This window comes from Myotis davidii, unplaced genomic scaffold, assembly GCF_000327345.1.
Source record: "Myotis davidii unplaced genomic scaffold, ASM32734v1 scaffold115, whole genome shotgun sequence".
Lineage (NCBI taxonomy): Eukaryota > Metazoa > Chordata > Mammalia > Chiroptera > Vespertilionidae > Myotis > Myotis davidii.
The window spans coordinates 1,601,715-1,627,565 of record NW_006291010.1 but is presented as its reverse complement, the minus strand read 5'-3'; the positions used below and the strand labels follow the sequence as shown (position 1 = coordinate 1,627,565).

The 25,851-nt window shown below is 42.8% G+C and overlaps 2 protein-coding genes and 1 long non-coding RNA gene across 11 annotated transcripts in view; 1 reads left to right on the top strand and 2 right to left on the bottom strand.

Moving 5' to 3' along the window:
- The window catches only part of SEC62 (SEC62 homolog, preprotein translocation factor), a 30,336-nt gene extending 30,067 nt beyond the window's left edge, over positions 1–269 (bottom strand). Inside the window, exon 1 of the mRNA XM_006764088.2 lies at positions 207–269. Coding sequence (XP_006764151.1) covers positions 207–254 — 48 coding nt within the window. The 5' untranslated portion in view covers positions 255–269. The remainder of the gene's footprint in view (positions 1–206) is intronic.
- A 60-nt stretch (positions 270–329) lies between these two features.
- On the top strand, positions 330–1,944 carry LOC107183128. The gene is made up of 2 exons (XR_001513899.1): positions 330–547; positions 1,271–1,944. It is a non-coding gene; the product is annotated as an uncharacterized LOC107183128 (long non-coding RNA).
- An 18,418-nt stretch (positions 1,945–20,362) lies between these two features.
- Positions 20,363–25,851, bottom strand: part of SAMD7 (sterile alpha motif domain containing 7) — a 29,052-nt gene continuing 23,563 nt past the window's right edge. For 6 of the 9 annotated variants that reach the window (XM_015564155.1, XM_015564161.1, XM_006764086.2 and 3 more), the window contains 2 exons: positions 24,527–24,637; positions 20,363–20,751 (listed from right to left, as the gene is read on the bottom strand). In XM_015564155.1, the coding sequence (XP_015419641.1) occupies positions 20,557–20,751; positions 24,527–24,637 (306 nt within the window). In that variant the 3' untranslated portion in view covers positions 20,363–20,556. Of the gene's footprint in view, positions 21,815–22,126; positions 22,319–24,526; positions 24,638–25,851 lie in introns of those variants that run through there. The other 3 variants (XR_001513898.1, XM_015564158.1, XM_015564160.1) reach the window with 3 other exon arrangements.

Below are 25,851 nucleotides of genomic sequence, written 5' to 3'. Positions count from 1 at the left end.
CAGATTCCAAAGTTTTCAGGAGAATTTTAACTTGCGTAAGGCCCAGGTCACCTGTGATGTAGGCCGATGAAGTGATCCTTTATGTTTTGTGTGTTTTTTTTTTTAACGGGGGAATAAAACATTCGACAGAAAAAGTCACCCTGAGCAATGCAACAGCAAGGACCAGAACGACCACAGGTGTAACAATGCGTGATGGGGATAGTCACCACTTGCAACACACTATCCACGTAGGTGACAGCGAGGTCCGCAGGCATCGAGCTGGTGAGACAAGGCACATCCCGCGCCTCCGGGGTGCCACTGACCTAATCCTCTCGGCAAAGAGCCCCAGGTGACACCGTGTGCACCGCGGGAGGGAGGAAGGGAGGGATGTTATGCAGGTTCCCAGGATGACACACCGCAAGGTTTCAGGGCGCGACCAGCTCGCTGCGGGGCCCACGGGGTTGTGTTTGTTTACCCCGCGCCGCCTGGAAGGAGGCCGGGCAGCTACAATGGACACCAAACGAATAGCAGAGAGGAGAACAGGGGGTAGACGCCACCGAACAGATGGGTAGGAGAGGTCGGCGCCCGGCCCCGGGGCAGCTGCCCCGACCCAGGCGTCATTTTTGTGTTGCTGTATCTTGTTATCACTGATGTAATAACACACTGATATGCCATTTCTCCCAAAATGAAAGCTTTTTTTCTTCTTCAATTAATGTTGGTGACTAACGTTGTTTTGTGGCTGTTCACATATTTCCCAGTTTTTAAATAAAAACTCACATAGGGTTAAAGAAAATACTCCAGTTAATTTTGGTTGGTTCTTGATTAGCTGATGTGTGATGGCTGGCAGACAGCAGCCCTGGGTGGCCAGATCTGGCCATCCCACTGCCTTCTGGAAGCCACATTTGCATCACCTTTGTACCAGTCGGATTCTAGCCAGCCACTGTCATTCCCTGGAGGACAGGAAAACAGGGCTTTCCTTATGAATTTGGCAAAGAATTGTAGATTGCAAGCAGGGGGTTATTGGGAATGTTCTGTCAACCACAAGTAAACAGCAGCCCTTTCCTTGGATGAGTTGAGATAGGGCTTAGGCGAGGCTGGTTTCCATTAATGTATAGCTTATGGAAGAAAAAGCTGATGAAGAAACAGCAAATACTTACAGATTCATTCTCCTTAGAGTGAAAGTATATGATTGAAAAATCTTTATTATTCTTTTCTTACTCCCCCCGACAGCCCTGCCCCACGCATCCCCTCCCCCCCCGCCGCCGCAAATCCTCCTGAACCCATTTTACAGATGGGAAGACCGAGGTCGAGGGCCGGCGACCTGAGCGGAGCTCCCTGATGCTCCGCGGAGACCCAAGCCAGTGCTTTTCCATACAGTAGACGGGGGCGTGGGCTCATCTGGAACCAACCTCGGATTCCCCACTCCGTTTCCCGTGTTGCTTCTGGAAACCCACCTGTAGAATGCAAGTCAGGGAGCACCCAGAGCGGACAAACAGCCAGTGAGAGGAATGGGAAAAGTGGCGAGGGAAGACCGAGGGTTCTTCACGTCTGGTGAATTACTATTGTGAATAGGTTTTTTTTGTTTGTTTTGTTTTTTTTAAGACACCCACACCAAGGAGAATGGGTTTAGAGTGCTAGTGTTTAGAAACTCCCATGACTTCGTGGAGATTTTAAGGCATTTTTCATTATAGAAAATTGAGAAAATGCCGAAAAGTAAGACGAGGAAAACAAAAATCCCAAATTCTGCCGCTCAAAGAGATGATCATTTTAGTTTCCTTTCAGTCTTTATTCCTACTTTGTGTATTTGTTTTTATATTTATACTTTTTCCTCTTTCCCCTGTATATGTAATATGGTAGCCTTTTTTTTTTCACTTTATGTTCTGTTGCAAGCACTTATGTCATTACAAAATCCTTCACGTTTCCCACATTAAATATGTAACCTAATAAAAATTAACTGTCTAACTACGGCAAATAGCGGCATCTTTTTATAACGTAAGGTAGCTAAAGTTCTGTTATGGACTATGCACTGCTGCACTCAGGCAGGACCAGCCAGCCATTTAGTTCCTTTCCCTTCTGTAATCTACAGTTAGGGGGTAGGTGTGGCCAGGGAGGGGGAGAAAAAGTGCTGATTCTTAACAACCCAAAATATAATGTAGATTGTGAAATGTCTGTTTCCTTCAGGCACTCTTCCCATCCAAAATAATGGATCTGTTTTGTACATCAGAGAGCTGGTTTATAAGAGAAAATGTTGTGTTTAATAGATAGTGCCTAGAACTATGATGGGGAACAAAAGTCCTTTATAGACAATTACTGCCTCTCAAGCTACTGCTCTACCACCTTTTTCTTCCAAAGAGCTTTAATTTACTATCCTCATGTTCTAATTGACATTTACTTCTTAGAATACAACAATTTGGTTTCTACCTCCACCATCTATAATGATAAAAGCGTAATATGCTAATTAGACCTGACAGCCGAATGACCTTCTGGATGTCATTCGGGATGTCCTTCCTGAAAAAGTCGCCATGGCGGGGGCTGGGCAGAGGTGGTTAGGGGCAATCAGGCAGGCAGGCGAGCAGTTAGGGGTGATCAGGCAGTCAGGCAAGTGGTTAGGGGTGATCAGGCAGGCAGGCAGGTAAGCAGTTAGGAACCAGTGGTCCCAGATTGGAACCAAGGATTATCTATAATAATAAAAAGCATAATATGCTAATTAGACCAGACAGCTGAACGACCTTCTGGATGTCATTTCCGATGTCCTTCCGGATGAAGCTGCGGCAGCAGGGGCTGAGGCAGAGACAGTTAGGGGTGATCAGGCAGGTAGGCAATCAGTTAGGGGAGATCAGGTAGGCAGGCAGAGGGGTTAGGGGCGATCAGGCAGGCAGGCAAGCAGTTAGGGGCAATCAGGCAGGCAGGCCAGCAGTTAGGGGCGATGAGGCAGGCAGGAGAGCATTTAGGAGCCAGCGGTCCCGATTGCAAGAGGGATGTCCGAATGTTGGGATCAGGCCTGAGCCAGCAGTCAGACATCCCCGAGGGGTCCTGGATTGCGAGAAGGCGCAGGATGGGCTGAGGGACTCCTATCCCCCCCCTCCCCCCGCATGAATTTCATGCACCAGGCCTCTAGTTCATTAATAATTCCCATCAAATCCAATAGCTTCTTTTTGGCTAGCATCTTAGTAAGCATTTGACAACATTGACTATTTACTTCTTATTCTTCTTCCTTGGTGTTTATGATATAAAGTTCTTCCTTCCTGTTTGTTTCTTTTGGGCTCCTCTCTACCCAGCTCTTCCATGTTCCTGGCCACCATGCTTCCTTGCTCAGCTTCTTGCCTTCTATTTTCTCCATGCATTCTGGGAATTCTCATTCATGCTTACAGCTCAATTCCAAAATACTGCATATATGTTTATTTCCAGCTGTGTTCTGGATATCTCCTAAAGTCCAACTAGAGATCATCGTTTTTCCCACAAGACCTTCCCCTTTTATTTTATTTTAAAACTGATAACTGCATCATTGTTCACTCAGTTACTCAGGATTAGAAACCTTGGAGGTATCTCAACCATGCTTCTCTGTCAAGGAGTCACCAGTCCTACTGACGTTACAATTGAGATGTTTGGCATTCTAACCTCCCTCGTCACTCCTACTGCCATTGCTTTGAGCAGGTCTTTATCAGTACCTACCTGAACCATTGTTACAAGCGCCTTGTAATCATTCTTCCCAACTCTACGCTCTCTACACTTTAGATTACCTTCTATTCCCTTGTGTCACCACGGCCCCCACCCACCATTACTCCCCAGATGTGCACAGCAGCATTAAGGATGGCTAATGTTCTCACTCAAGTGTCAAATGTCTGGATCCTCCTCCCACTTAATACTTATATAGAAATAATCCACGCGCTCTTCACAGAGCCCCATTCGCTAGTATATCTTCGATGGTGGTGGTGGAGAGTTTCTCCACTTCTTGCTCTGATTTTTCTTTGAATTTGAATGTCATTCCTGTCATCGGACTTTTATTTCTTACCTGAACAAGGAGTACTGCCCCTCTTTTTTTTTTTTTTTAAGCAAAACCAGGGCTTCTAGATTGGGATATGAACATGGGAGAAACATCCTAATATTTTTTCCTTCTTATATTGGTCTCAAATGAATTTCAGACAGCTCTTGTTCTCAAGTGCTAGCTCAATAATGCTGATTTCTCTGAAATAAAAAGGATAATAGGCCAGTAGATTTTTGGAATGAATATTTTAACTTTTAGGTAAATAATTTGGTAGAGGCAGTGGTAATTATGGGTTAACCCCCAAATTAAAGCTACTAGCTATTCACTTATTTTTTCTTGTATATCTCTTGAAGAAATTACTAAAGTACTGTATGACATTTTATATTCTTATGTGACATGTAAAATGTTCTGCTTTCTGTGGCTCCAATTATTTTCCAACATGTTGCTTCTGAGTTATGCAGGGTTTCTCCCTTGACCCTGGAAATTAACTCATTGATTTGAAGTGATATATATTTTCAGACCAAACAGGGAAAAGTACTAGATTCCTTCCCTAACCTATACTTCCTAAGGAAAGGGATTTGGGGGTCTTGATTTTTAATCTGTCAAATGGAAAACTTTCCTCTTCCACTTGCCTTCAACCCAGTAATTGCTGGTCTGAAAGGCCATTGTATTTAGTGTTTGTCATAATAAAACAGCTCCCAGCAAAGGTCTATTCATTTTGTTACAGGACAGACCAGGATCACCTAAATATTTTCACATACAATTACTATTCTGACCTTCAACTTTTGGTAATAAAATAAATGCCGAGAGCTTAGAATGTACTTTTAAGAAATGCTTGAATAATCCGGCACATGACTAATCAAAGGCAAGGTTTGCTAGTCTAATCTTAACTTCAAGAGTAAAGGTATTTCTTTTAATTAATATGTATTTTTTACTCTGCCCACAAACCAATATTTAATAAGTAAATTTTGCTCAGCCATAGCAAAATTTATTTTTAATTTTCTTCAACTATTAATTTTGACATACTTTCAGTTATGAGACAGTTTCAACAAAATATTATAAAGAGTTTCTATGTAGTATTCTTCACCCAGTTTCTACAAATGCTATCTTCTGTTACCATAGCACCATTTTCAAAATAGGAAATTAACTTGACAAAGTAATCTCCAGACCTTATTCAAATTTTATCATGTCTTACTAATGTACTTTTTCTGCTCAGGATCCAATCCAAAATTTTGCATTGTATCTAATTTTCATTAGTATTTTTTTTCAATCTACCTTAGAAGAAGGGAGGGAGAGGAGAGAGAGAGAGAAAGAGAGCTAGAGTGAGAGAGAGATAAAGAGAGGGGAGGGAGAGAGAGAAACATATATGTGAGAGAGGAATATTAATTGGTTGCCTCCCAAACACACCCTGACTGGGAATCGAACCTGACACCTTTTGATGTACAGGGATGATGCTCCAACCAACCAACCAATCAAATGAGCCACACTGGCCAAGGCTGGTTAATTAGTATTTTTTAAAAAAATTTATCTTTATTGTTGAAAATATTACAGATGCTCCCTTCTTTCCCCCATTGACCCCCTCCACCCGGCTCCCCACCCCACCCCCCACCTTCACCACACTATTGTCAGTGTCCATGGGTTATGCCTATATACAAATATTTTTTGATTAATCTCTTCCCTAGCTCCACCCCCACCCCCGTCCTTCTGAGATTCACCAGTCCGTTCCATGCTACTATGTCTCTGGATCCATTTTGTTGATCAGTTTATGTTGTTCATTAGATTCCACATATGAGTGAGATCATGGGATACTTGTCTTTCTCTGACTGGCTTATTTTGCTTAGCATAATGCTCTCCAGGACCCTCCATGCTGTCTCAAAGGGTAAGAGATCCTTTTTGGTTCATTAGTCTTTAATCTGTGACCAGTCCTCAGTTTTTCTTTGTCTTTCTTTGACTTTTTGAAGAGTACTGGTCAAGTTTTTTGTTGTTGTTGTTGTTGGGTGTTTTGTTTTTTTTGGGTAGAATGTTGCTCAATTTGGATTTGTCTGACATTTCCTCATGACGACATTCAGGTTACACATTTTTGGCAAGAACATTTCAATGCTTCCTATCAGGAGGAAGGTAGTCACTGTGTTCCGTCACCGTGGTGCTTATTTCAATCCCTTAGTTAGGGTGGCATCTGCCGGGTTTAATCACTGTAAAGTTACTGTTCTCTTTAAAATCAATAAGCAGCTAATCAGGGGATCGTTTGAAATTATGGAAATATTCTGCTTTTCAGCATGCTTTTGCCTACTCCTGTTAGCGTACATTAATTGCCTCTCCCTGAAACAATTATTACTGTTGTGTCTGCCAAACGATGATTTTCTATTTTCATCATTCCTTCTACATGTATTAATTGGGATACTACTGTAGGAAAGAGTTTTTTATTCATTTGTTTGTTTATTTATTAAATTGGCATGCCTCTCGAGAGGCCATCACTTAGGAAAGGTTTTTGAATGAGACTTAACATGGTAACCTTCAGGTACTGTACTCTCCATACCACCCAATAGAACTGCTCCCTTTTGTGGTATCTGTGTAACTAAATTTTTTGAAGTGGGGGAGTGGTCTGGAAAAAAGTTCATGTGGTTTTTTGGAAAGGACCTAGGGAACATCTCTCACGATGAATCTGTTTGCAGCCACTGATGTATAACAGGGCCCAATATCTTTCCCAGAAAAAGATTCTGGACTCTGGGAAGCCATGCACAACATGTGTGATGGACTGGCCTCACGAGGGCCAGAGTTTTGAAAGAACCATGTGAGGCATGAGAACAATGGGACCTCCTTGTAAGAGAAAAAGGAGCCTGATCCAGCAGGTCAGACCCCGAAACAGAGCACGCGCGTCAGAGGGGTGTTGACTTTAGATCACTGCGGTAGAAGTTACCTCCACGGAGACCTCTGCCAGTAGGTATGACCCTTGGTAAAAGTGGCATAGTGTATTATTTAAAATAACTGTGAGACTAAATGTTCTAATACTTCGGGTCCATACAACCTTGTTGTGGAACCCTGTACTGCTGTACCTGAGTGTGCCCAGGGGGAGTATTCTCTTTCTTCTCCTTCTTACATTGTAAGATCAATATTTGGACCTCCAACTTCATGAGCATCCTTACAGGTCCAACTCCACCACACCAGCTAGCGGCCTGCCTCTAGCTCAGTGACACTAGATGTAGCTGTAGGTATTGTTGAGTTCCTGTCCACTAGCCCTGGACAGCCATGGGCACAGGAGCGGTTTCAGTTCTGTGTGATAGGAACCATCGGCACCCCTGAGGCTGTGGAACCCTAGTTCATCTTACCAGATTAGAAAATGATGACCATGACTGACTCATGGGCACATATAAGATCCCTGATAATTCTAGCAAATTTCCAGAAACATGGGCACTGTTAAAAATCAGACTTTTTAGCCCTGACCAGTTTGGCTCGGTGGATAGAGCGTCGGCCTGCAGACTGAAGGGTCCCAGGTTTGATTCCAGTCAAGGGCATGTACCTTGGTTGTGGGCATATTCCCAGCAGGGGGTGTGCAGGAGGCAGCTGATCGATGTTTCTCTCTCATTGATGTTTCTAACTCTCTATCCCTATCTCTTCCTCTCTGTAAAAAATCAAGAAAATATATTTTTTAAAAATTTTGACTTCTTAATACAGTTGAGCAAGTGGAAGTGAGATACTATTGACAGATATATATATCAACGGGGATTCATTTGTACCCATTGTCTTAACATAGTGAAACACTAGGATTCTAGACTTAAAACCATAATTTGCCTTAGCCTACTTGGTTTCCAGAACACACACATTAGCTATCTCCAACCTGTAAAACAAGAAGTTCTTCATGAAACATTACCTGCTAGTTGCAAGTGAATTATAACAATTGCCTCTGCCTTATTCAGATATTTTTCTTCCGTATAACTCTGTACTAATCCAAGATCCATATGCTCAGCTTTTAAAACGTTACAAGTAACCCAGAAGCAATATGGCTACTGTGTTGCTGAGTGTCCATCTACTAGAAAAATATTACATGAAGGGAAGCATGGACTGTCATGACTGCAAGCCTTAGACCCATCGGCCTTTGACTTCCAGGAGCTTGGAAAATGCAAGAGGCAAAGTGAATCTGAGGGAATAAGTTCCAGAGGAACTCAGGATTTGCCATTTATGTGTGTGTGGGTTTCTCCCATTTGCTCTTCCAGCTCCCCTCCCTGCCCTTCTCCATTACTTTGTGACTCAGTGGCTACATCAGTGATCTCCCTTCTGCTCTGGCTTCTGGTGACGTTCAGCCAATGGAGAGCATCAGCAGGAGAAGGAGGTGGGAGGAGAGGTCAAGTTGTTCAGTCTGCTGGTTCACCTCTCCGCTGGGAGGCAGTGGTCTGGCTGTGTTCTTGGTTGGAGGTCACCGTTCTTGCTGGTGATCCTTCCCGTTCAGATCTCTCAGCTGGGGTTCTGGAAACATTTCTCTACCCTTGGCCCTTCAGGCTTAGGCTCCAGCTGCTGTGAGCCTGAGAAGGGGACACAGACCAAGAGCTTTCTAGAAAGAAGAGTATCAGCAGAAGCTGGCAAGGATGTGCAGTCACAGGTAGTTTCTCAGAGTTCATAGAGATTGCCAGCCGAATCCCAGGACGGGGGAGCTGCATGCCATGGGCTCAAGGACTCCTGCTCAGAGGGAAGGACCAGGAGCTGCGGCTGTGCTGGCTGCCTCTGGTGGGACTGGCTTGATGAAGGAAACACTCAGGGTCAGTTCTCTCTTCTTCCAGAGGTAGAGAAGGAACAGGTAACCCCAGCAGGCATTTTTTGCTACTTCTTATGGTGAAGTATTACAAATGACAACACTACTGATACTTTTCACCTGTCAGATGAACAAACACCAAAAGTTTTGATAAAACTGTGTGTGTTGGTGGGAGCTGGTCCAACAGACCCTCACTCATTGCTGGCCACAGTGTTATTTCTTTGTTACGTGAACACACACACACACACACACACACACACACACACACCCCTCCCAAATGTAGTACGTTAACATTTGCAAAAACGGGTAAAAAGAATAGTTGCTCATTTTTACTTATTACAGGAGGGCAATTAGTGGCTGGAGGACAGGAGGTTTATCACTGCAAACCCTCTTGAGCCATGAGACCATAGGCACTCATTTTTTTAAACTGTAAAACATAAATTTAAAAAGCAAAAGAAGCAGGAGGAGCGGCAGCCGCGACTGTGGCTAAAGACAGAGGACTGCTCCGTTAGCAAGGTGAGCAGCATTGGCTCCCACCACTGCAGGAACAGGGTGCTGGCTCTCTGATGTTAAGCACACATCCCATGTGGCCACCGCAGCAGTGGCTGGGACAGCAAGGCCTGGCCGAGTCCCCAGGAGTCAATGACAACACTTCCAGGCAGGCCCGGCACCAGGTGCTATAAGCATGGGGGCCATGTGTCCTGACCTAGAGGAAATTAGTAAAAATTGAGTGCATTTCGCCCATCATGGGAAGGAACAAGCCTGTTCTGATTGATTATGTGGAAACAGCAGACACTTTGGAAGTGGTGAGTTCCAAAGTCACAGCACACCTGAGCGGGCAAACTTCTAGGAGCAAGGTTTTCCAAGTGTGGCTCCCTCTCCCATGTTTAACCTACCCTCCGCTGAGGTGGGGTGAAGAAGCACGTGCAGGAAGAAGACCTCGGCATAACCCAGATCATGCTGGAAGCATCTCACTTCTTGAATGCTCTCAAGGAATTGGTATGGTGTTTTGCAATGGCGCTGAGCTTGATGGGAAGGAATGGCTGGGCGGAGATAATCCCTTTCCTCCCAGACACTTGAGTTACTAATCATTTTCCTGTCTCAACCTGTTTTGATATTAGGATTTCTGTCCCTTCAGTGGTTAAGTTCTTCAGAGAGCCAAGTGGGGCTGTGCTTAGGTTTTCTTAAGCCTCAGGCAAAGGCACCATGGGTGGTCGTTAGCGTCTCCCAGAGCTGAGGCTCAGTGAGAGCCTGGGCAAGGACGGGCTTGTTCCTCTATTTGCATGGCCTGTCTTACCCCATCTTCCACCTCTTGAGCAACAAGAGCTTTGCACTATTTCTTGTGGCCACTTTACTCTCTTGCTTGTTATACCTGTCTGTGCTTAATAAGAACTATATTGCTGTCATTGGTATAACATGGGACCACAGAGACACACACATTGTCTACCTAAAGGAGAGATTCCTGAGAGTCAAAAACATTTAAAAAATATTTTTCTAACTTAGAAAGTGTAAAAGATAAAATTTTTTGAGAGGTCAGCTGTGTTATATCTCATACAAGTATTTCAAAAGTTTAATGGGAGCAATTGTCCATTGTTCACAGGGAAACACAAAGTACTTGGAACAATGAGAAGCTTTTAAGCACCCTTCACATTATCTTGTTTTCTAACCTTGACATTGCAGTGTTATTAGAAACATTGTGCCCACAGTGAAAGTCTTTTCATTTGAAAAAATCAAAACTGGTGTATATTTTGCCATCTTTGGCTACAATAAAAACATCATTTACAGATAGCGCCCCTGGTCTCCCTCAGTCTCTCCATTATATGAAATTGGCAGGAGGAACCAATAAATGTTTGGGAACAGAGAGGTAAACCATCTCCAGCATCACATGAAAGAAAATATTTAGTTTGGACTTTCCATTATTCATCTATTTACTGAACACCTATCCTGTAGGGACCATGTTAGATACTGTGAATCAAAGATGAAAAAAGTTAAGAATGTGCAAAGATGTAAATGATGAACCAATTATTTATTTCTCCTTTAGGTTCTGTGTATTTCAGTGGAGTTAGTTTTTGCTTTTGGCCTCTGAAAGTTCTCATATATTTATTTCAAATATTTAGAGTGCTAAGATAGAATTCAGAAACAACCAGTAAACAACTCATCTCATCCTTTAGTGTTCTTAACAGCAAAATGGAGCAAGAAAACTTTTTCTCACTTCTCCTGCACATAGATTTATTATATTATAATTAAGGCAACAATCTGATTAATGAAGTCCCTCCCAGTTCTCATAGCCTTGATGTCATTATTTGAGCTACTACATTGGCTTGAAACAAGATGTCTATATTTTTTTAGTTACATGATTCAATAAATTCCATTGATGACTTAAGCCAGTTTGAGTTGGGTTTTCTAAGTCTGTGTGTGTGTGTGTGTGTGTGTGTGTGTGAATGAGCACACTTAAGGCAATTCAGGAGAATTTAATACAGGTGTGGGTGGGGTTAATGGAAGCCAACAAAAACTAGCAATAGCAGGGAACCTTCCCATTGCTAGGCCTGAAATGACAAGGGAAGAGGCTGGCTTCCCAGAATCCAGAGTTTGGGAAGAGCCATAGCTGTAGCTGCTAGAGAGGGCTGCCTGTCAGGAGTTATGGCCTTCGTGAGGAAAGTAGCCTTGCCGGGAAGGGACCTAAGAAATAAATACTCTGACCTCTCTTTTCTCCTATTCCCTCTTTCTCTTCTATTGGTATTGCCTATTGGCCAAACCCAAGTGGAAGTCGGAGTGAATGAAGGCCATTTGATGAAGTCTAATCAACCCCACCTCTTGGGGCACTGAGCATGGTGGAGAGGGATGGACAGAGAATCTGGAAGAGCCCTGGAAAACCTTCATCATCTAGTATTTTTTACAAGGTATTTTGGGATTCTAGAGAACAGTTAATTAAAAGAAATTACTATTATGATAATCACATCAGGTAATTTAATCCCATTTCTTGACCATTTGTTGTTGTTGGTCCTTTGAAATAATGCAGGAATTTAGAAGTCATAGATGCTGCTCTCAAGGGGCTCATAACCAAAAGGGTGAGATGAGTTATTACAAATGAAAAACAAAATGAAGGGTCTATACAGACATAAAAATTCAGACTTCAGGCATGAGCTGGTCAGTGTATCCAGCCCTCCTAGTCACAGGGATTGAGCACAGAAGCCAAAGAAACCATGAGACTGAGTGACTCCCAGGACGTTGTGTCTATTGTAAGAGACATATACTCTTCCTTCTACCTCAGGATTTGGGAATGTTGGGTCTGGACAGCTGCAGGCCTTTTACTAGCAGGAGAGGAGGCTCTGAGCTGCTCAGAGCCACTTTAATGGAACCTAAAGATAAAGTTAAAGGAGAAACTGGATCCTTGGTGGCATCATTTGAACCGCTAGAAAAGCCTTACCTGAAGCCAGACAGCTAGACTTTTTGGTTTAAAAAGTTTCGTTTCTAGTTTAAGCCAGTTTGAATTGGGATTCCTGTAATTTACATCATAGAGCAGGGGTCCTCAAACTTTTTAAACAGGGGGCCAGTGCACTGTCCCTCAAACCGTTGGAGGGCCGGACTATAGTTTAAAAAAAACTATGAACAAATTCCTATGCACACTGCACATATCTTATTTTGAAGTAAAAAAACAATATTTGTATTTGCATGTGGCCCGCGGGCCGTAGTTTGAGGACCCCTGTCATAGAGCATCCTAATTGATACACCAGATTAAAGCAAGGTAATTAAAACAAAGTATTATTTTAAATAAAATATTTTAATGTTCACAAAAAATGTTTGGATTATCCTTTTTTTTAAAAAAAAAGATTCTCACCCTAGGATATTTTCCCATTTATTTTTTAGAGAAAGGAAAGACAGAGAGAAATATTGATGTGAGAGAAACACATTGATTGGTTGCCTTCTGCATGTGCCTTGTCCAGGGCCTGGGCCAGGGAGGAGCCTGCAACCGAGGTATGTGCTCTTGACCAGAATCAAACCCGGGACCCTTCCATCTATAGGCTAAACTGGCTCGGGCAATGGCTATATTTTAATTTTAAATTTTAAAATAAAACCCTGATTTTTGTATTAACAAATATTCAGTGATAGTAATCATAGGAAGTAACCCAATCTGCTCATTCATTTTGAAAAGATCTCTGTAAGGGAAGCAGTACTTAGAATCTATTTTGTGGACATCATTTGCCTAAACGGTTGGTGAGTGTAGACAAAGGCTAGTGAATTATGATTTTTTTTTAATGCTTCTGGTATGGGAACAATCACCAGGCCTGAAATACAGACTTTTTTTTCCATATCCTACCATGAATAAAAAATGTTGCTTTTCATAGATTTCTCTTTGAAGTTGCTGATATCCCTCTCATGTACAACCTATGCAATCAGATACCTGATTCTTTCTGATTCCTGTGATGTGAATCTTTACTTATTTGTTTGCTCAGTTAAATGAGTGGTTTTAGTGGCAAACCGTTGGTGTTAATACAAAGTACATAGAGCCAAGATAATAATTTAGGAAAAGCCAAGTGTTAAAGGATTCTAAACCCACTGTAATAATAATCTCATATGACAATAAGCTACTTGTTTATCACTTATTTCATTAAAAAAAACACCACACACACCAGAAAACAAAAAATAACCATCTAGCATAGACAAAATTCCTTTCTGCTATTTTGAATGATGATATTTCTATTTATTCAGTGTCTGGAGATCTAACTGTGTGTCTGGAAAGAAAACGTTGTCATAGTAGAGGTCTGTAATGAAGTCTTGAAAATATCAGGGAACAGCTTTCAACTATTATTAATCAAATTGTACCAATGCTTTTTGTACTTGAAATTTCTGCCTTTTAAGTAAAAGAAAACTGAAGCAGAGTTCTCTTATCAAAGCAAAGCACAGTGCTGTGTTAGACATAACTCTAGTAAATATTGTGCTGCCTTCAAAGAACTGGTTGGATTGGTTATTCAAATGCAAAACAACAGGTTGACAGTTTAGCAAATCATCTGCCAGTTCATATAGAAAGCACAGAAATTTCTAGTTTCCACAGAATTCTTTGCAGTGTCAGAGAGCATTTTTAGTCTATTATGTCATATACATCCTAACTTTGCCTTATAGATACTGCATAATGAGCCTTGTTAAATTCATTAAATATCTCTATGACTGTATCAATAAAGATGTAGAAATGCTTAAAACAGAATTTATGGACCCAGATGAGACAGAGAGAAGAAGCAGAATGGATTGCAGACACAGAAGAAAGGCTATTTCAATTTCACATGTAAATACAGCTCATCAATTGTGCATCCTAGTGTATATGTATATCTGAAGAGGCATGTGCCCTTGAGCAAAGGGGAGACTATCACCAGGTTTCCCAGGAGTCATTTGTGTATTTTCCCAGGACCTTGGGGCAGTGAATGGCAGACTGGTTGAGATAACCACTATAGAAGAATCAAACAGTTTAGAGGAAACAATGGATGGCTTACTACTATAGGAAGTGCTTAGGAAGTGAGGAAGTATGAATTTAGAGTGGCTAAGTTGGTGGCCAAAGGAATTCAGAGTCAAGAGTCAGAACAAAGGAGGTAGATATAGCCACTGTCAAGCTGGTCCCTAGAACAGGGAGAAACATCCCTCCACAGAGTGAGGGGGGTCAGACTTCTGAGATATGAAAGATTCTCACAGTGGATAAAACTCTTTGAGTTTGCTTATATGGAAAAGGCAGAATGAGAACTCAGAGCCCTAATTTAGGAGACCTGTGAGATGATTTCAACAAGAGGAAATGGTTGGGAAAGAGGAAGGGCCATGAACAAAAGGTGGATGACCATCTGCCAGTGTGACTAGAAGGAGTGAATCCAAAGCACAGTTTGTGGTATACCTTCTCCTCTACCTAGAAAATAATAATAATAATAATAATAATAATAATAATCCTATCTAATAAAGAGGGAATATGCTAATTGACCCTCACACCCTCGCAAAGATGGCGGCGCCCACAACCAATAAGGAGAGAATATGCTAATTAACTGCCCCTCCCTCAAAGATGGTGGCACCCACAGACACAAGATGGAGAATATGCTAATTGACTGCCCCTCCCTCAAAGATGGTGGCACCCACAGACAATAGTGGCAGCCGCAGAGGTGTGATGAGGTGTTGCCTTCCCCTGATCGCCGGGTTGCCTCCTGCCCCTGAGGGCTCCTGGACTATGAGAGAGGGCAGGCTGGGCGGAGGGGCCACACCCTCCAGTGCATGAATTTTCATGCACTGGGACTCTAGTCCTATATAATAAAAGGCTAATATGCAAACTGACCAAACAGTGGAACGACTGGTCGCTATGAGGTGTACTGATCACCAGGGGGCAGATGCTCAATGCAGGAGCTGCCCCCTGGTGGTTAGTGCACTCTCACGGGGTGAGTGCCACTAAGCCAGAAGCCAGGCTCACAGCTGGTGAGTGCAGCGGCGGTGGTGGGATGTCCTACTGCTGGTGGGGAGTGGGTCTAAACTGGCATTCGGACATCATCTGAGGGCTCCCAGACTGCGAGAGGGTGCAGGCTGGGCTTAGGTTCCCCCCCCCACCCCCCCGCCGAGTGCAGGAATTTCATGCACTGGGCCTCTAGTAATAATAATAAAAAGCTTTCCTCTTTTCCTATGAGTCAAAGTAGAGGGTCTGGTCAAGAATGGACTACATGAGTGAGGGGTGAGTCAGTGTTGTTTTTTCCTTTGGTGGCTGGGAAATTAGCTTTAAAAAATAGGTGCCGAGGCTATTGGGTCACAATATTCCTAGCTCTATTGCTTATGCACCTGATAACCTTAAGAAATGAGGTAATATCTCCTCACTCCTCCACACTCTATCTCCACCCCTGGACAGAGAGCATGCTTGTTTACTGCTTGCTATAAAATTAGTGGGTTCCCCAAGCTCAGTGTTCCTCAGCTGTGAAGCAATCCACTGCATGGGCAGGCAACCCACTGCATGTGTCATCTGTGTTGCCCCCATGACACTTGAGGACAAAAGGAAATATGCTGACATTCATGATGTTTATTGTGTCATGTGTAAAAAGTCCTTTGTCTCCGACCCAAGAGTCTTGAGTATTCTACCAATCTCCAAAAAATGATAAGTGGTAAATTTATTATGTTGTTGGTAAGGTAATCCCAGATACAGCATATATTATTTTATCTGTACATATTTTAGTATACATTCTAAGAGATAAGAACTCTTTAAAAAAACTTAGGTAAGCCCTAACCAGTTTGGCTCAGTGGATAGAGCATCGGTCTGCAGACTCAGGGGGTCCCAGGTTTGATCCCGGTCAAGGGCATGTACCTTGGTTGTGGGCACATCCCCAGTGGGGAGTGTGCAGGAGGCAGCTGATCAATGTTTCTCTCTCATTGATGTTTCTAACTCTCTATTCTCCTCCCTTCCTCTCTGTAAAGAATCAATAAAATATATATTTTAAAAAAACTTAGGTAAGAGGAATAAGTTCTGGAGAATTACTGTACAACATTGTTCCTACAGTTAACACTATTTTATTGTGCACTTAAAATTGTTAAGAGGAAAAATTTCATGTTAAAGTTCTTACCAAAATAAAAAAAAATCCTCCAAAATACTAATATCACATTTTAAAAAATACAATAATTCTTTAATAGAATTGAATATTTCTAATTGTGTTCAAATTTCTCCAATTGTTTTTATTTTTTACAGTATATTTAATAGGCATCCAAATATTTATATTGGGTGACTTGAATCTTTAAAATGTTTTATTGTAGTAAATATCTATATCTACATATATATATAAAACTAGAGGCTTGGTGCATGAAATTCGTGCATGGGAGGCGGTCCTTCCACCTGGGACCCAGGATTCCCTTCTCTGGCTGGTAACAAGCACCTGGGACCTGGGCTTCCCTCCCTCTGGCCAGCCACATGCACCCAGGACCCGGGCCGGCTTTGCCCGGGCAGGCTGCAGCCACAGGTGACCATGGGCGGGATGCTTCACCCGGGCCGCAGCCATAGGCACCCAAGACTGCGGGGCAGGTGGCTTGTCCCTCTCCCGGGCCGCAGCCTGGCTGATCCCTATTCCTCTCTCAAGAGCTCATTTTTGCCTGGCTGGTCCCCATTCCTCTCTCCCCAGTGTTGAGTGTCTGAACAGTTACGGCATGATGGCATGAGGGCGTGATGGCATGAGGGCATGATGACCATTTGCATATTAACTCTTTATTATATAGTATTTATGATTTTAACAATTATCAAGTGTATAATTCAGCGGCATTAATTACATTGGCAATGTTGTGCAACCATTATCGCTCCTATTTCCAAAACTTTTACCTCTGGGTGATTTGAATCTTTAGTATATCTTTTAATCTGCTGGTTTTCCTTTTCCCTCTCTTTGTTTTTCCTTGCAATTTATTTGTTAAAGAAAATCAGGTAATTTCTGCTATTACCTGATTTTCCCAGAGTTTGGATTTTTCTATTTCATAACTGTTTCATCAGGAGGCATATGATGTCTGGTTGTTTCTCTTTTTGTGATGTCAGCAACCATTTATGATCATTGTCTAGAAGGATCCTGTATTTTTTAAAGGTGTAAAATGGTGATATTTGAATTCTATTACTCCTTTTTAATAGCTCTAATACTTCCATAGAGGAAAGGGCATGAATGGTCCACACACACACACACACACACACACACACGCTTATTCAATCTGTCTAAACAGAATATTTTATAAGTCAGAAGACCCTATTTAGCAAACACAGTTTTATTGTGTTTGGTTTTCAAACATGAGAGAGATTTTTGTTGTTGTTGGCATTGCTGTTGTTTAATTCTCAAAGGGGCACAGAGTTTGCTCAGGACTAAAGTAGCATTTGTGGAAGAGTTAATGACTACTTCCATAGTGACATTTTCACCCTCCAAAATCATTTCTGTTACTAAGGTGGGTCTTTTGTCAAAAGATATCGTATAGTCATTTACCTGGGAAGAAAGCAATCTTAGTGTGACAAGCCATTTCAATCTCCCTTTCTTCCAAAGAAGAGTGCTGAGAGCTGGGGAGAGCCTCCTTTGCATGTGTCCCTGGTCCTTTTTTATGCCCGACCTAAAATTAATCACAGTGCTTTTTTTGGTGATGGTACATGCCAGGATGGCATATCAGAATATTTTCTTAGAGCAACAAGGAGACACATCTGTTCAAGTGAATCAGTTACCAGCTCAATTGACTCATTTAGCAGGAATAACAAATTCAAAAGCCATCATATGGACTGAACCACATGACTTCTTTGCCTCTAAAAATATTAATTAAGCTTCTCTTTTTATCCACACCATAGCATCTGTTAACTTACATTTGGTATACAGCAGTTTCTTGTGAAACTTCTGTACGCTGGGAATTATAGCTGTTGAAAGGTCATGTGACAAAACTTCTTAGAATTTTAAAATTTGGAGGGGTTCTGTGTGTGTGTGTGTGTGTGTGTGTGTGTGTGCGTGCGCGTGCATGTCCACACGTGTGTGCATGTGTCTCCAGAGAGAATAAACAAGCAAGTCATATGCATATTTGATAGTATAATATAATGTTACATTGGGGGCAACCTGCTTTTTTATATTAAAAACTAGGAGCTCAGTACACAAAATTCATGCATGGGGGGTGGGAGGGGAAGTCCCCTCAGCCCGACGTGCACCCTCTGTCACTTACCGGGACCCCGCTGCTTCAGGGCTAGGTGCGGGCCTACAGGCTCAGGGTGGCTTGGCTCCTGAGGATGCCTGTCCTGGGGACACAGGCCTTTTGGCGCTGACACACGCGCAAGCGGCTGCGGAGCAAGAACCTCCGCCAGCACCCCCGCACGCACTCTAGAGAGGCATTCGGGACAGTACCTGTCCCACCCCTGGCCTTCTGGTGCCTATGTACGCAAATTATCCCATCATCTTTGTCAGGTTAATTTGCATACCCACCCCCATTGGCTGGTGGGCGTGGCTTGCAGGCATTGCAGAGGGAAGGCTAATTTGCATGTTTCTCTTCTATTATATAAAGATAAAGGAAAGAAAAGCTCAACTAAATTAGATTGATTTGTAGCAGAATGACTTCAAGAACCCACTCTCCAAATCAAAGAAAAAAGTCCACACTCTGCGAAAGCCTGATTTCTTCCAATGTGGATAGCATGTTATATATGTTTATCGGTGCAATTTGTTTGTTTTAGTTATCTATTGCTATGAAACAAATTACTTCAAAACTTAGTGGTTGAAAACAACACAGATTTATTATCTCATAGTTTCTATGTGTCAGGAATCCGGGAGCAGCTAAGCTGGGGCCTCTGGCTCAGGGATGCCATTCAAGCTGTGGGCAGGAGCTGTATAGTCATCCCAAAGTTTGATTCTGGGAGGAGCCACCTTCAAGTTCCCTCCTGTGGCTGTTGGCAGCCCTCCAAGATCCATTTCGGAGTTCAATCACACATGGGGCTCTCTATGGGGCTGCCTGAGGCTATTTCAAGAGAAAGTATTCCAGAGAGTGCGAGGGAGCACCCCAGACAGAACCCCCCAGAGTGACATCCCATCATGCCTTTCATATTCCATTCATTAGAGAAGAGTCAAGTCCAGCCCACTCAAAAGAGGAGGGGATTGCATAAGGACATGAATCTCAGAAAGCAGAGATCACTGGGGGCCATCTTAGAGGCTGCTTACTACAGGTTCTATATTTTAAATGTAAATTTTAAAAATAGAAAACACATTGCCATAGTTAGAAATTCAAAATGTGTAAGAGGGTAAGTAGTGCCCTACCCGGTTTGGCTCAGTGGATAGAGTGTCGGCCTGTGGACTGAAGGATCCCAGGTTCTATTCCTGTCAAGGGCATGTACCTTGGTTGCGGGCACATCCCCAGAGGGGGTATGCAGGAGGCAGCTGATCGATATTTTTCTCTCATTGATGTTTCTAACTCTCTTTCCTTCTCCCTTCCTCTCTGTAAAAAATCAATAAAATATATTTAAAAAAGAAAAGATAAAGAGGGTAAGTAGTAAGTCTCCCTCAGGACTAAAGTCACCGAGTCCCCCACCCGCTGCCTTGAGCAAACTTGTCAGTTTCTTGTGTGTCCTTTCAGAGGGTCTCTGCTGGGTGTGAGTTGAAAGAGTGGAACTCCACAGGGTGCACGCAGAAAGCCACTTTAATCTTCTCCCCTCCATCCTGCCGGTTCAAACCTGCTTTGCAGGGATAATGCCACTCCACCCCTTGGCTGAAATCTGAGGTGGGCATTATGCCTGTTCATGGCCCTCTCAGATAAGGAGGAGCCCGCCCGTTATCTTTAGTCGTAACGTAGTTTTATGGCAGACGGAAAGAAAATGCTGACTAATAGCTAACTCGGAACTTTGAGGTTGAAATGTCTGCCCTTTCCTACCTTAATGCAGAGGCTTTAAGCCTGGAAGGCTGCAATGGGAAACGGTGGAAGTCTTGTGGTCAGCTTCTCTCTTTCTCTAATTTGTACTTCTCTTTCTCTTCTGCCTCCTTCTGTGTTTGTCTCTTTCTGGGAGATGGGAGATGGGAAATGAGTGAAGAGAGGTTAAGGAGCCTCCCCATTCCACTTCCCCAACCCCCAGTATCAGCTGTTTTGGCTTCTTCAGAGTTTTCCTTAAGGAAACATCCACCTGTAGCTTTTGTTAGTGTTTGCACATTCTCTCCTGCATTTAGCTTGGGCTCTCAGGGACTGGCCTTCAGTCACTTTGTGCTGAGGTCACGTCCGGAAGCCTCTTGGGCAAGGCCTCCTCTAAGACAACTTCGGGGAGGGCTGGCTTTCTCTCCCCCACAGCCTCCACCCGGTCCCGGGAAGCCCTCACACACCCTTCAGAATATCCTAGACTTTGGAAAACGAAGACTGTTCTTGCTTCTTGAGGGTTTTAATTTTTCATGCTATCTCGCTCGATTCCTTTAGGAATTACTATATCCTGGGAACAGGTCCTGTCCAATGTGTCACCCCAGGAATTAAAATCCAGAAGAGTGGACGTGTCTGCTGGTTGGTCAAATGCTTGTTTCATGTGGGTAGGAAGCGAAAAACTTTTCTTGTAGAACATACTTTCCATATGCTGAGATACCTTTGAAGACAAAATAATTATAGTAATTAAACCTATGAATTCTTTCAATAGCCCAGCATACTGTGATTGGCCACAGAGGCAGGGAGGCTGCGGTAATTTCAGGCATGGGCATCTATATAGTTTTGGGGGACACGATTCTAGGACACAGTGGCCTTTTTCTTTCTCTCAGATTCATACAGTGGTCACTGCTGTGAAACTGGCTATCAAGGTGGTAGCAACTTTCCAATTCCCATTCCTAGTTCTGCTGTGGCTCATCTGTACACATAATCTTTTCACTCTGAGTTCACTCCACCTCTCCCTTTTCAATGGTCTCACAAGAGGTCCCACAGGCACCCCCCTCCACCTTCCCCAACACCCAGCCGGTCCTTCTCCTGGCTAAAGGCTGGAATTCTTTGGACAACCTCAGCACACAGCTGGCCTGCCGTTGACTTAGTGTTGAGACAGAAATGGAGCTGTTATGACAGTTAGTGCCCAACACTAACCATTGGGCTCCTACACAAACCTGAATGGGACCCAGGGATTCTATATTCTATTCTATGTGAGCTGTGTTCACAATGTCACAGCTCAAACCCAGCATCCTCCATGTTAATACTATTTGAGTTCTCAAATACCAGTAATTCTTTTTTCCTCCTACTCCTTTCATGCTCAGTTCAGGTGTACCTTCTAAGCCTCTATTCTGGAGAAAGGGTTTCCTTCTTAGTAGGCTCTCCATATAGAATATTGCCTGTGATTCCCATTTTGGAGACTGAGAGTTTTTCTTATCCACCAAGATACCTTGTCTGAGGAACTCCTGCCTGCTCATCTCCTACGTCTTCCAGAGGTTACTCAGAATCTTCCAATTCTGCTGGTTCCGTTGGACCCCTGGACATTCCCAATCCCTTGGGCTCTACAACCACCCTGTTTGGTTGAATGTCTGGGATCAGCCGGCCACCTCCACTCCCCGACCCTCCTACCAGCTTCTGTGGAAGCCTTGTCCTGTTATGCTGGCAGATGGGGCATGGCTCTAACAGCTCAGCTGGGCTTCATGGAAGCACTTACACATATCAGATCCGAGCACAGCCTCCTGGAAATGATATAGGGGCAATGCTAATGGCAAGTGAGGAGAAGATTAGGGTGATTTGGAGTTGGCCACATTGTAAGGTCAAAAAAAAAAATCCAAAGGAATAAATCAAAACCAAAGTAAAAACCGTGTAGTGTCATTTAAGTATGCCAAGAGATGTAGCATCCTCACCAAAAGAGAAGTCACTTAAAAGTGAATACCACATTGCACCACTGTTAATTTCTTAATTTTGACAAATGTGCTATGTTATGTAAGATGTTAACATTAGGAAAAGCTGAGTGAACTCTGTACTATCTTTGCATCTCTTCTGTATCTAAAATTATTTCAAAAAAGACATTTAAAAAAGAATAACAATGAAAATATGAAAGTATTTGCATTATAAATAACGAACTTCTTTACCTTAAAATTTTTTGGCAGATAAAAATGGCTTTTGAAGAACATTTTGAAATCTCAGTTCCTGGCATAAACATGCAGTATAAAAAGATGCCCTATAACGCAGTATAAATTCTGGGAAGAATTAATTGATGCTTCATGGAAACTCTTTCTTTCAACGAATAATTTTCTACCTGTTACAGAGCTTGCATATTCTAAGGATACATGAGTCAACAAAACAAATAAAGATCTCTGCTCTCACTGGATTCCTGCATTAGCCTTCTAACAATTCTATGGGGGCAGAAGGAAATCAACAATGAACATTAACACAACCAATAAATAACCAATTGTATGATAGAAGGTGTTAGGGCTACTAGTATGAGTGGGAAAAAAGAGCAGAAAAAAGGGAGAGTAGTATGCATGAGCTGGGCTGTGTGCAATTTTAAGTAGGGTGATCAGAGCAAGCCTCACTGAGAAGGTAGAGGGAGCAAAGCATGAATCTATCCGAGGGAAGAGCATCCCAGGTAGAGAGAATGGCCCTATGGTGGAGCCTGCCTAGGTGCTGAAGTAGCATCCAGAGGTGTGTGAGCAGAAGCAGTAACTGTGTGGGAGAAAAGTAGATGAATGAGGAAGGTGAGGGTGGTGGTGGGTGGGGAGGAGTGCAAATAAGTAGGACGTTGGCTTATACCCTGAAGGAGAGGGGGAGATATTGCAAACTTTTGGTCTGTCTTAGGTACTGCATAACGAAAGGTTTCAGTCAATATTAAACCACATATATGATGGTAGTCCCATAAGATTATAATGGAGCTGAAAAATTCCTTTTGCCTAGTGATGTCATAGCCATTGTCATGTTGCATTACTCATTCGTTTGTGATGCTGGTGTAAACCTACTGCGCTGCCAATTGTATAACATCATAGCACATACAACTGTGTAAAGTACATAATACTTGATAATGGTAATACGTGATTGTGTTACTGGTTTATGTATTTACTATACTATATTTTTATCATTATTTTTAATTACAGAGAGAAACATCGATCAGCTGCCTCCTGCACATTCCCCACTGGGGATGTGCCCGCAACCAAGGCACACGCCCCCGACCGGAATCGAACCCGGGACTCTTCATTCCACAGGCCGACGCTCTATCCGTTGAGCCAAACCAGTTTCGGCTATTTTAGAGTGTATTGTTTCTATTTATAGAAAAAAAGTTTCCTGTAAAACTGTATGCCCTTGTTATGGTGGCAGCAGCCTCATGCATCTTGTGTTTGCCAAGTTTCCTGATTGTACCATTGTCTCATGTGCTTGATTTAATCCTATGTTTTGTGCAATGACATGCTGTACAGGCTTGTAGCCTGGGAGGAAGAGGCTATGCCATATAGTCTAGGTGTATAGTAGGCTATACCGTCTCAGTTTGTGAATTGCACTCTATGGTGTTCACACAGTGAAATTGCCTGAGAACACATTTCTCAGAAGTATCCCCATTGTTAAGCTGTGCATGACTGTACTAGAAGAATAATCCTTTTCTGCTTTGTGACTACGCTCTGGCGGGGCGAGGGCAGGGCAGGGAGAACAGTTAGAAGGTGAATGCAGGAACCCAATGAAAGATGACGGTGCCTTAGACCTGCAAGAACGGTGCAGATGGTGAGAAGTGGCACGCTGGAGCTGGCTTGTCCTGAGAGTCAGTTGTTACATTTTTAGGGAGTTTGCAAGCCAGTTGTGAAATATGCCATTGTTAAAAATTAAATTTTACAAACTTACAAGTAAATACATTATAATATTGCATGCAAACTGTAATAAAAATTAAATTAATAAATTTACAATTTAAAATATTATATTGGAAACGAAAGTAATAAATACCTAAAACCCATCACTTCTTAACTGTCTTTACCTAATTCTCTTATCATTCATGATCATCTCTGCTGCTGAGGTTGCTTGTGTCTCTTCTCTCCACGTGGCACTCTAAAATGGGATGCTGCTGCGCATCTCTTCCCAATTCTCTATCCAGTGACTTTACATTAAGAGTCTGTCAGCCACGGTGTGAGAATTTACACGACAGAAATTGACAGATGCTACAAATCTGGGTTCATTTTGTTTTTAAAGTGAGCTGGTTGTTAAGCATTTGCTAGCACACCGCTGCGTTGCGCCTGCCCAACTCTCCCTAGGAATGTGTGCGCCCACCCCATTCCAGTGTTTTCAGGTTCCCTCACTTTCATTATGCTCCCACCCAAAGAGGGGGAAAGAGGTTAAATAGGTATTATGAATATTACAACAGGATGAAAGTAACATATTTCCCTTAAGCTTCATACCATTAATAGATATCTGGCTGTGAAAAATCACCATACCTGCAATTGGATCTTTAGCGCCGGCCCTAGCTTTAGCCCCATAGTGCTTCGAAGGTGCTCCTCTGTGAGTAATGGCAAAGTTTCTCCATCAATTGCATGATCTTTAAATACCTTAGAAAACACAAAGGTATTAACTTTGTCTCAGTGTCTTTTTAAAAAAAATATTTTATTGATTTTTCACAGAGAGGAAGGGAGAGGGACAGAGAGTCAGAAACATCGATGAGAGAGAAACATCAATCAGCCGCCCCCTGCACACCCTCAACTGGGGATGTGCCTACAACCAAGGTACATGCCCTTGACAGGAATTGAATCCGGGACCCTTCAGTCCGCAGGCCGACCCTCTATCCACGGAGCCAAACCGGTCAGGGCTGTCTCAGTGTCCTTTAAAAAAATTCTTGTTTTATGTGCAGATATTTTAGTATTGGAGGAGACATTAAGACTGCCGGGGAATGACACAAAATTTTATAAAATTTCTCATTTCAGTTGCTCTCTCTTCTGTGTCCCAGTAGCTCTTCAATAGCCCTTGGAGTCCATTGTAATTCTCTGTTTATGGAACTCAGTTCCAGCCTGGAATAGTTAATAGTTGAGGGCAGGCCTGTGTCTTATTTACCAATGTACCTGTCCTGCCGTGACTGGAACATAGTAGAAGGTGTAAAATCAACGTTGCTGGATAGATCAATGAATGAATAGTCTGAATGAAGAGGTGTGGGTAAAAACCACCACAGAGAATTTAATCTCTCACACTTACAGGTGCACTGCTTCCCGTCCACTGCCTTAGCTGAATGGTGGGGGCGGTGGGGAAATTGCAGGTGGGAGCTGCATGACAGCATGCTGACCTTTCCAACAGAGTCTATAGTTCTGACTGTGCAATGGATGTAACCATGCCTTCCTTTCTTCCAGAAACTAGGAAGGCTGCTGCTGGACAAAGGTTCCAGACAAATAGAGATGGATAGAAAAAAGCGAAGCAGATCGGTAGCACCATAATTTCATGATCTCCAACTTCAACCTGTCTGGCAACCCTGCAGTTACTGATGAACTTTCTCTTCTCTCTATTCCAAGCTTCCTTCACAATCTTCAAACTCTAGATGTTACAGAACCCTCCCTTATTTTCAACAGATCATATAACTTTCTAATAAAAAAAAAAAGAAACCAGTAGATAAGAACTTCCTCTAGTTCTGCCCAATAAACCCCCAAACTCCTATTTTCTCCTTCTGTCCTGATATGTGGAAGAGGGGTCCCTCACTGTGGAAAGACAACCAATGTCTCCACATGTGATGTGGGTCCTCACCCCTCCCACCTCAGGGTTTCACTCGGTAAATAATCCC